This window comes from Xyrauchen texanus, chromosome 24 (assembly GCF_025860055.1).
Source record: "Xyrauchen texanus isolate HMW12.3.18 chromosome 24, RBS_HiC_50CHRs, whole genome shotgun sequence".
Taxonomy (NCBI): Eukaryota; Metazoa; Chordata; class Actinopteri; order Cypriniformes; family Catostomidae; genus Xyrauchen; species Xyrauchen texanus.
Window position 1 is genome coordinate 30,013,132 of NC_068299.1, and position 11,277 is coordinate 30,024,408.

The 11,277-nt window shown below is 36.1% G+C and overlaps 1 protein-coding gene across 2 annotated transcripts; it reads right to left on the reverse strand.

Moving 5' to 3' along the window:
- Positions 1-29: 29 nt before the first annotated feature.
- mocos (molybdenum cofactor sulfurase) lies at positions 30-9,360 on the reverse strand. Of its 2 annotated transcripts, none has more exons than XM_052089749.1 (15): positions 9,149-9,360; positions 8,733-8,822; positions 8,540-8,606; positions 7,529-8,179; positions 7,338-7,414; positions 7,052-7,251; positions 5,765-5,881; positions 4,910-5,302; positions 4,627-4,789; positions 3,888-3,972; positions 3,144-3,265; positions 2,063-2,162; positions 1,699-1,840; positions 1,476-1,580; positions 30-1,371 (listed from the first exon to the last, which is right to left on the reverse strand). In XM_052089749.1, the coding sequence occupies exons 1-15, from the start codon at positions 9,267-9,269 to the stop codon at positions 1,261-1,263; spliced, it is 2,544 nt and encodes an 847-aa protein (XP_051945709.1). In that variant the 5' UTR covers positions 9,270-9,360; the 3' UTR covers positions 30-1,260. The 2 variants fall into 2 exon arrangements, with proteins under 2 accessions (XP_051945709.1, XP_051945708.1); XM_052089748.1 differs by having other exon boundaries at positions 2,063-2,165; positions 9,149-9,359.
- Between the last annotated feature and the right edge of the window lie 1,917 nt (positions 9,361-11,277).

Here is an 11,277-nt window from a genome sequence, read left to right on the forward strand (position 1 = left end):
CTTACTGTGAAATATACAGTTTAAAGAAGGCAGGCGGTTAGAAATGTAAAAGTTTTACTTTATTTAAGAAGCGCATGTTCAAAGCTTTGAGACGTTTGACTCGTGCTTTTGTTTAGTAAAGAATAATCACTATTATGAAGGTTTTGTTACACAATCTGCCACACAAAACTTAGTAGATATAAATATGGAAGTTTGACTGAGAGGTACACGCCCTTAAACTCAACCACGCCCACCCGTGCGTGAGAATGACGTTCACAGACGCGTTCATGTAATTTGCATAGAAATATAAAGTTCATCCATGGAAATTGAAGTTCAAGTAGTTTATTTCACTTTACTTTCACTATTGAACAGATATGGTTCCCCATGCACAAATTTCTTCGAAATGTACCTAATTTAAAAAAAAAAATTATATAATTTTTTTATTTTTTTATATAAAGTTTGTTTTTTCCCTCATCATGAACAGTTCATATATAATTGCATGCAATTCATAATTCATTCATAATTATATTTATTTAACATATCATACCTCTTCTGCACATTACATTCATTCCCTTGCACATAACTGTTTATCTGTATAGGCTATAGCATATTTGGACATACTGTATTATTATTATTATTATTATTGTCCTATTATCCATATCTGTATATAGTTTGTATTTACTGTATTATATGAATTTCATTTTGTATTCTCTTTGCACTGGAAGCTTCTGTCACCATTCCTTGTGTAAACATTTGGCAATTACACTCTTCCTGATCCAGATAATTGTGTGACATTAGCTACTGTTATACGTGTCCTTTTGTGCTAAGCAGCCTTTGGGATTGCATTTGTTACTCAGGGTGTCTAATGTACAGAGAATCTTTTAAAAGAGCATTGCCAAATCAGTTATGATGGCAGAGTGTGCACAACTCAAAACTTTAGGCTCCCATTCTACTTCTGTATTGTGTTTTAAATTAGACCGAAACTGTTTAACCCATAATCAGAAAAGGTTTTCCGCTATTTGTAGGATTTTCTAATTCATTCTCCTTCTTGCCTATAGATAAAATACCTAAAGTTTGAAGTAGAAAATCCTACAAATAGTTGAGAACCTTTTCTAATAATAGGTTAAACAATTTACTTAGTTTTATTTTGAGTATAAAAATGGATATGGTAAGCCTTTTCTAACAGCATATGACATCATTACAATATATCACATATAATACATTAATTATATCTGTCAGCAAAGTTTAAAAATTAAACTAAAAAGACTGAGATGTCTTAAGTTAATCAGCTGATTCTGATAACTGCGGAATAACAAGGTCCCCTAAGGATAAGACAGGTACAGCAGTGGAGTATCTCATTGATTTCTGAGCCAAGTAAACACCAAAAGTCACCTAAGAACAAAGGCAGAGGAGAAAAGGAGACCATAAAAAGTATGTTACATAGAATTAACAAGAATAAATAAGGAAAAAAACAGGAATAAGTCGTTTTTATAGACCTTTCCACTTCTGCATTCAGAAAGTGACCGGAGGGGTTCCTGAGTCCTAGCGGCAGATTTTTGGTCAACCCCAATCATCTGGCAGCGACCACATCTCCCCATTACCTGATTTAAAAAAAAAAAAAAAAATATATATATATATATATATATATATAATATGTTTTAGGGAGTTTTTTTCTTGTTGATTGTAATAATGTTTATAATAGCAGCTGTTTTCACTAGCCTGAAACTGTGTGCCTCCTATTATCAAGTGAGACCAGTCCTCCTCCGCAAAAGGCTCCTGTCCTGAGATGACAAGATTCGGACGGAAACGCTGAATGAGCTGCTCCATGTCATTACAAATTGATTCGTTGTCATTGTCCTGCCTTGAGCATATCGAAAGAGAAAAATTATGAAAACATTGTCAAAACGAAAGTAAAAAAACTGAATAAAAAAAAAAGACTTTGCTCCATCTAATAGATAATCACATTCTGGCAACCTCAAAGTTTATACTGTCAATAATGATAATAATAATAAAACAATTCATGTGAAAGAAGGTAATTTATTGGTAAATTGTAGCTGTTAAAGTGTATTGGTTCTTTCTATACCTGTTGTCAATGCGTTCCTGCAGAAAAGACACACTTGCTCTATTAATAAGCAGAAACTGAGCCTCATTTACCAGTGAGAGAGCAGTGGGGCAGCAGTCCCCTGCTGGAGACAGAGAGAAACATCCCTCAGGTAAACTTTTGACCCATTACAGAGTGAAAATGGAATTATAGAAATAAATGAGGCAATTGGTGAAATACAGTGAGTATTATATAGTCCAATATTGTGGATAGCATAGTTAATATGGTCTTAAAAGTATTTGATGAGAAATGTTTGCGTTCATATTGAAATTTCGGACTTTTAATTGCAGACTTTGGTATCTTGGGAAATTTCTCAGAACAAAATTTTTATCTAACTGCTATATTGAGATCTCATTTGTGATTTTTCACAGTAATAGACCTGAAATGTAATCTATTTTCTTTTTAAAAAAAGTTAAACTTTCTAAACAATGAATATGTGAGTATTCCTTTAGGAATGTTTCTTTCCAAGATTTAGATTAAATTGCAATATTAAAGAGGATAACATGACATTACAATAAACCTGGAACAAACGCTTCAAGAACTAGACATCTTGGTGAGTCTTATATTTGTCACTACAGATGGCTCATGCTTGGCAACAATTCATGCCACAACAATCAGCATTGTTTCCCCCCACAATATGAATTCCCAATTTGCTAGTGACTCGCCTCAATCCAGGTAGCGGAGGACGAATCTCAGTTGCCTCCGCGTCTGAGAACGTTAATCCGCGCATCTTATCACGTGGCTTGTTGAGCGTGTTACCGTGGAGATGTAGCGCTTGTGGAGGCTTCACGCAATTCTCTGCATCATCCACGCACAACTCACCAAGCGCTCCACTGAGAGCGAGAACCACATAAAGTGGCCATGAGGAGGTTACCCCATGTGACTCTACTTTCCCTAACAACCGGGCCAATTCGGTTGCTTAGGAGACCTGGCTGGAGTAACTCAGCATGCCCTGGATTCAAACTCACAACTCCAGGTGTGGCAGTCAGTGTCTTAACTCGCTGAGCTACCCAAGCCCCATCAGCACTGTTTGACATTTTTGGTAAAAAAAAATGTTGGTTACCTTTTTGGCCAAATTTCATGTCACGCAGGAAATCAGGTCTTTGCCTTATAAGACGACAAGGTTTTTCAAGGAATTTGGAAAGCCAGGCGGAAACTTCCTCCCCGCAATCCACTGTCTGTACCCTACAACCAAAAGAGAATAAACCATACATAATATTATTACTAAATATAAATGTTTAAACATGCAATACTGTTTATAACCATTCATTTTTATTTTTAAATGTTGCTTCAAGTTAACTTATACTATTAAGTTAACTTGAAGCAACGCTCTGTTTTGATGCTGCTTGAAGCAACTCTCTGTTTTGATGCTGGTTCTCCTTTAAGACTTGACAGTAAATGCTCACTGTTATGATTGGTTCTCTGCTCTTGACTGACCTGCTCAATCTTTGCCATCTCACTGCTCACCACTACTGGGTGGGGCTATGCAAGTGATAAGGTAAAGTAATCCTTGATGTGTTGTTGTGGAGGCGGTAAGATGCAAATGTCTACCACTGGGTGATATCACAACTAGGAAGTAGAGAATGCGTCGTTTTGGCGGCTTAGTTTCAACAAATACTCTTTTGCAGTGAGGAGGAAGTTTTGAGTTCTGAAACTTACAGTATGTTTTTATAGTACTATGTTAAAAGATCATGACCTCTTTAAATTCAACACGTTTAAATGATTTATCTGAATGATGTAATAGTGATGTAGAATAATCAGAATTTTTAATAATCATTTTCAACAAGGATGCATTTTATCTCCATACCTGTCACCACAGACTTTGCTTTGGGTTGTTCTTAGATCTAAATTCTCTAGGCTGGTCTCCAAGGGAAGAGTGACTGGTTCCATCCCTGAGATAGGAGGAAATACATCAGTATTTAATGCAAATGTTGTTAATAATCTAAACTTTGACCTTGTAATCAATACTTATAGACACAAGTTACGACAGAGTAAAACAGTATATTTTAGAAAAAATTAATATTGTGTTGTTTTCCACAGTTACAAATCTAAATGGTAAATTTTTTGTGTTCATTACTGAAGGTTGGTAAAATCTTTTTTTTGGCACATACAAAAAGTACCAGAGTATTACAATGTTTTGATCATGGAACAATTATAATATCATGTGTTTTGGACATGTACCAGTACCACCCTTGTTTTTGGACATACACCATGGTTATACCATACTTTGGAATACCATGTAAATTAAATGATAATTCAATGAATATGATAATCATTCAGTGACCATGTGATACCATCACTGTACATGGTACCTCCTAAGTAATTTTCAATATACAACAAGTTTGTGTTGTGCTACTTGATGAAGAACTAAATATGTATACTAAGTGTTCAAGATCTTTTTTTATGTATGGGCACACTTTAAGTGGTGGATTTCTTCAGAAATATATGTTAGAGTATACAGAATAAAATGCAAAATTTCATCAGATCTCATTTAAAAAGCACTGCACTACTGCACATTGCTTGAAGACTTAGATAACATGTCTGACCTGAGACCTCCAGCCGTAGTGTGTTAGAGGCCAGACAGATGACAGGTTGGATCAGACACAGCTTAGGCTCCCTTTTCTGATTCAGACACACTCCGTTCTCATTCACAACCATCCACAAACGGTCATACAACAAACCCTGTGGTCCCAGTGGCCACTCTGTCACCTGTTAATAACCGAGCACTTGCTATGTAAATTGATATCGTTATACTAAACCTCTTTTTATTATATTTTAATAGTTCAAGCACCAAAGAAGCATTGAAAAACAGGTGGAAGCTTTCTTTACCTCAAATGAAGCACATGATTTGACTGGATAGATAAAGAGATTAGTTAGTGTATGGTAATTGTCATTGTTCTTTCCTTCTTTTGACAAAGCATCTTCCGAAAGTGTTACTTTATCAGCAGAAGAGGTGATAACCTGCCCATTCTCATGACCAAGATGGCTATTTGGTATTGATGTTGAGTAATAAGAAGCTGATGACTCCATTGGTGAAGCTGACTTTAGCCTCCCCAGTCTCTCTTGATCCAGTATAAGTGGTTTGTCTACAAAACAGTTCACAATAAACCGAAGAAAGTTCTGGCATTCTTCAAATCTGGACATGTACCCAAAAGACACACGGATGGATCCTGTGGGATGTCCCTCAACCAGATCAATGTTGTCTCCACAGACGTGACCAGCCTTGGAAAGAACCAAATAAAGCAATTACCACGATTGAGAGTGCCCCCTACTCTTGTCACTGAAAAGAGTCATGCCCCCCTTTTTTGAGCATTTTCACCTTTTTGTGCACCTTGTACACTTTTTAATTTATCATATTAAAGATTATATATATATATATATATATATATATATATATATATATATATATATATATATATATATATATAATTTAGTAAAATGTATCTGGGCTTAGGCCTGAAAGTCTCATGTTTCTTTAAATTTGCAAATTCACAATGTGTGCTGATTCCTTTTTCTGGCTTATTCATTTTTAATCAACTCACCTAATTACAATTTACTATTGATTTTTTTGGCCCAAAACATTTTTTCCTGTTTTGGGATACATCAAGAAGGCTCTTTCACTCTTCATAACTATGAATCTGAAAGGAATTATTATAAAATGAAACAATCATTATTTTCACTTACCTGCAGGTTGCTCTTCACATTTTGGTTGCTGATGCCCAGATAATGTTGACAAGCACCTGTGTTACAGAAACAGCCTGTGCGAATATGAATGTTGAAGAGACTGGCCATTTTGTCCACCTGGCGAATACCAAATAAGCAAAAACAAGTCAAACTTGTATATGTTTTAAGGATTACAGCTTATTCATGATCTTAAAAGACATTTGCCTGCATCAGATGCTGTATCTGCCCAAATCACTGTTGGAAATGATTAGATCTTTAGTAAAAGGAAAGAAGTTAGAAGAATAACAACAGTTATAAAAAGAAAATTATGTCTTTATAAAAATATAGGACACTAAAAGGTGGTAGCTATTGTTTCCTTAAAGGGAAAGTTCATCCAAAAATGTTAACTCTCTCATCATTTACTCACCCTCATGCCATCCCAGATGTGTATGACTTTCTTTTTTTCTGCTAAACACAATCAAATATTTTTAGAAGAATATTTCAGCAATATAGTTCCTCACAATGCAAGTGAATAGTGAACAAATCTTTGAAAATCCAAAATGCACACAAACACAGCATAAAAGTAATCCAAAAAATTCCAGTGTTTTAATCCATACCTTTTGAAGAGATATGATAGGTGTGGGTGAGAAACAGTTAAATATTTATGTCCTTCATTTTTTTTTTTTTTGTGATTTGCATTTTTCTTGCATATCACCCCCTACTGGGCAGGTAGGAGAATTTATGGTAAAAATTAACTTAAATATTGATCTTTTTCTCACCCAGACCTTTCATATCACTTCAGATTATATACATTTAACAACTTGAGTCGTATGGGTTACTTTTATGATGCCTTTATGTCTTTTTTGGAGCTTCAGAATTTTGGCACCCATTCACTTGCATTGTGAGGACCTACATAGCTGAAACATTCTTCTAAAAATATTTGTTTGTGTTCTGCAGAAGAAAGAAAGCCATATACATCTGGGATGACATGAGGGAGAGTAACTGATGAGAGAATTTTCATTTTTGAGTGACCTATCCCTTTAAGGAGCTTTTTCTACCTGATCTAAACTTAAAAATTAGGTTCGTTGATGTAACCTACAGTAACATATTAAGTTTGATTCAGTGATGTTAAATTATATTTTTTACTTGATTGAAACAAGTTAATTTAGATGCTACCACATTTTTAGGTTAACACATTACTCTCTATCCTTTCTCTTTACAGCTTGCAACAATTAATTTGGGGAGCACCCAGCACACAACAAAAATCAAGGAAGATGTAACAACATAATCCAGCAAGTCCTTAATTACCTGAGAATAACCAACTGTTCGTCCCTGACTGTCCAGTAGGTTAAAGTTGAGGATTGCACCCTGTTCAGCGATATTCTGAAACTCATTATCACAGTGGATCTGTGCAACAGGCTTTCCATTGCTATGACGCAGACATGAAAGTATAATGAAGGTGTATCTCGCTAAACCAAATGTGTGAAGCTGAATGTTGTGAACACTCCCTGAAAACCAAAACAAGTAATTTATTGTCATTTTAATCAGAATGTCAAATAACTATGTCAAATAGATAAATAGTACATTTCTGAACCTGTAAGTTTTTTAAGTGTTTCAAAACCATGATGGAGAGAAATAATGTCAAGGAAGGAGATCGTGCCATCCTCGAACCTGATGAAGTCAGGAAAACAATTATGACACATGAAATGGATTATGACAGCTAGCATCAACAATGTTGCTTGTCAACAATTATAGGTAATTATTCCATCACTTTTTTTACATTACCTGCTAACTACATTTGCCTTTGGTACAAAATAGTTATCTTCCACAAGATAGGCTGCTGCTGTGCCTCCACCAAAGTAACCCTTTCTCAAGAACCCAGCTGCTTCATTCCTCACCAGCAAGGCTCCGAGTCCAGTCGGGAAGCCAAACATTTTGTAGAAGGATATTGGCACAAAATCTGCGGGATACTTCTTTAGGTCCAAGGGTGAGCAGCTAACAAAACAGGCAGCATCGAGGAGCACAAACCATCGACCTGGGTGCTCACATGCGGGATAGAGCTGCTGAGATTGAATTCCTTTCACATAACTCAGGGGATACTTTCTGCCTGAGAAGTTACTCTGAGCAGGATAACAGAACAGATGAGGTGTAGAGCAGTCCTGATCTCCATTTGTCAATGTTTGAGGGTTTTTAGCTCTTGCTTCCACTTCGTGAGGTTGAACAGGAACCGTGCCAGCTCCCTGGTGGGCAGTCACACCACGAATGCCCACCACTGAGGTGTGGTTGTCAGTGAGGTAGCAGAATTGACTTCCAGGCTCCTCTGTGAACAAGGATTTCCAGGGGAAAGAGTCGGCAACTAATTTCAGTGCTGCAGTACATCCTGATGTGAAAATCACTGAGTACTCTTCAGGACATGTGTTAAAATGTTCCAGTATCCTGCAGAGATTCATTACAAAGAACCAGTGATGCGTCTTTACAACAATGTTATTCAGATCTTTCTTTAAAATAGTATACAGATATATTACTACACACAATTGAAATGGCTTATTATAGTTTTTGAAGGCTGTATACAGATCTAGCACCACAGTATGCTTTTCATACTCCTCTGCTCACACTTTACGGACAAATTATGAACAATACCAACATTTTGAGAAACATAATATTGTGAAAAAATGTGTGAAGAGTTCTTGGGTTTGTAAAAGGCTTAAAAAAAATAAAATCGAAATTTATACTAATAATATAATACATCTATTAGAAATATTTTAAACAATATAATACATATTCAGAAGTGCTTACCGGTATCTGACACTTTCCACAGTGTCGTGGGTTAGTCTACTGCTAGGATTATGACTGTGAGGATTGCCTGAGTGAGAAAATATATTTATAAGTTTATGGTTTGTAAATGGGTTGTTTTGTTTAAAATTTTATTGAGTTTATCTGATTGACATTCAATAACTCAGATGAGTGTATCAGGAAAAAGGGAACTCACCATAAACATTTCTAGCTATATCCTCATAAAATCCCTTAATCTGAGATTCAGGAAATAACGTTGCCCCTGCATGATCAAGGTATGTAATCCCTTACAAAGACAAAGAGAGAGGACCTGTTTGAAAACACACACGCCTCTCGACGACATGCAATACACAACTGAAATCAGCAGAGGGCGCCGCTTTCATTCTAACCACAAAAACATCGAAACCGAATGTACGAAAAACGAAACAAAACATTCACAACCGCTCAAAAAGTGCGAAGACACTTCATTTGATAAATGTACAGTCCGAAAATCGGATATTTGCAACATAATCTTATTGAAATTTGTACGTTTTCGTCAATTTGTTGATTTGTAGGAAGATTCTGGCATGTTTCTGAACGGTAAAGTTAATGACATTTAAATGTTCACTGTACCTTTAATCCTTTTAAATTCTCGATCGATCAGCCCTTGTTGATCAACTCCGTAACCATAATAGTGCCAGAAACTCATATAACTCTCAAAAGTGCACAAGTCCTGGAAGTCCTGGCTCTCCATATCTCTAATGCCAGGAAGAGTCTAGAGCTTCCTCTTTCGCGAATTTATTCAATATTCACCATGTCCAATTGATGTGACTGTGAACTGAGACCAAAGTCCAGCTGCAGTGTGACTGCGTCCTTCTAAAGGACAAATATGCTGGAGATGATCACAACAGTTTCATTATAACCCCATGACGTTTGAATGACATTTTAGAGCTAAATTAACAACCTTAAATAATAAACGCAAAGAATAGGCCTACTCGTTCATCCATTTCCCAGTAAATAGCTTACTGTGCAGTTCACATACATGTGACAACAGACCTTTATTTGTATTTTTTCAATTTAAAAAAGATATAAAATACCAAACCTGCTGTGCCTCTTACTATGAAAAAGTAAAAAAAATTTTTTTTGAATTTACTATGGTAAGATTTTGCCACAAAACTGGCATTATCCACCGCTGACATCAACATAATAAATGTAACAAAATTATATTTGATAAAATAGGCCCAAAAAGTGCCATAGTACAACCACGTTTTCCATGACGTAGAAAGATGGTAATGCCATGGTATTTACTACTGTAAATTATTGTTATTACAATAAAACTATGCTAACTTGGTATTAACCAGCACAAAATATTCATGGTAAAAATATTCAACAACATTTGTTTTTACACCACTTATTTTATGACATGGAACAATAATACCATGTTTTTTTGGACATTCTATAAAGTGCCAAGGATAAACATGTAATTATCATCTACCATGATATCTGAATGATAATTATTCTGTATCCCACCATGCTATATATCAAAGTACCATGACATCACCAGGGGACACCAACACTGTACCAAAGTGCCATCATAGCAGGCTTTCTGTAAGATACTAATGGAAGGAGATTATGTTCATACAATAGTAACAATAACTGTATTAACAATGGCGTGCTGGCAAAATCTGTGGTTACCATGTTAAGGTGTAATTGTTTGGTATGCTTAATCCTACCCATTATTTTGTACCTTGGTAAGTACAAAAATATAATTCAGGTCACAGTAGTTTTTGTAGAGATGGCAACTAAGCACAGAAGAAAAAAATATTTAAATAAGGCCATGCCAAGTGGGGTTAAACTATGATAAAAGAGATGAGTTGAGAAACTCTGTCCACTTATTATTGTATTATTACAATATTGCTATTAGACTAATTCATATATATATATATAGAGAGAGAGAGAGAGAGAGAGAGAGAGAGAGAGAGAGAGTGTGTGTGTGTGTGTGTGTGTGAGAGAGAGAGAGAGAGAGAGAGAGAGTGAGTGTGTGTGTGTGTTTGAGAGAGAGAAAGAGAGAGAGAGAGTGTGTGTGTGTGTGTGTGAGAGAGAGAGAGACAGAGTGTGTGTGTGTGTGTGTGTGTGTGTGTGTGTGTGTGTGTGTGTGTGAAAGAGAGAGAGAGAGAGAGTGTGTGTGTGTGTGTGTGTGTGTATGTGTGTGTGTGTGAAAGAGAGAGAGTATGTGTGTGTGTGTGGCTGTAGAAGTAAATTATTAATCATTGACTTATTTTAGAAACACTGTAAACACTATGAGCAGATGAATTCACGTGTCAATCCAACACTGTGACAGTTTGTTATGTATCATGGAGCCTTAGAGCTTAATTTTACACATTACATACTCTATGCGGAGAGGGAAAGAAGATCCACAGAGACTGTTGTTCATTTCCATCCTGAACAGCAGGCATTGATTAAATATGCCACTTCTGCTCCACTAATTCATTCACTTTGAAATTGTGCTGCCGAGCTGCCATGTATTTTTTGCTGTTAAAGGCCCACATTGTTTTCCCAGGACTTTGGCCTCATTAGCAGGAGTAGATGGTGGGTTTGGGGGAGGGGACACCGGCCACAGAGACGTTGTGTCTTTCCATCCATAATGATGTGACACAGTCAATTTGGAGATGCTTATGGTGATTGGGGGTGTAGACAAAACATTGTCCTCCAATATCATAGTCCAAAAAAGACGTCTTACCTACGTCTTCTCTGCCACAATT

What these genes read in the sequence shown, in the direction of transcription:
- mocos (XM_052089748.1), bottom strand. Translation starts at nt 9,269, where the DNA reads ATGGAGAGCCAGGACTTCCAGGACTTGTGCACTTTTGAGAGTTATATG. An exon ending in AATCATGTGCTTCATTTGAG is followed by an intron (nt 4,790 to 4,909) that starts GTAAAGAAAGCT and finishes GGTTATTAACAG; the next exon opens with GTGACAGAGTGGCCACTGGG. An exon ending in CAGGAACGCATTGACAACAG is followed by an intron (nt 1,841 to 2,062) that starts GTATAGAAAGAA and finishes GATATGCTCAAG; the next exon opens with GCAGGACAATGACAACGAAT.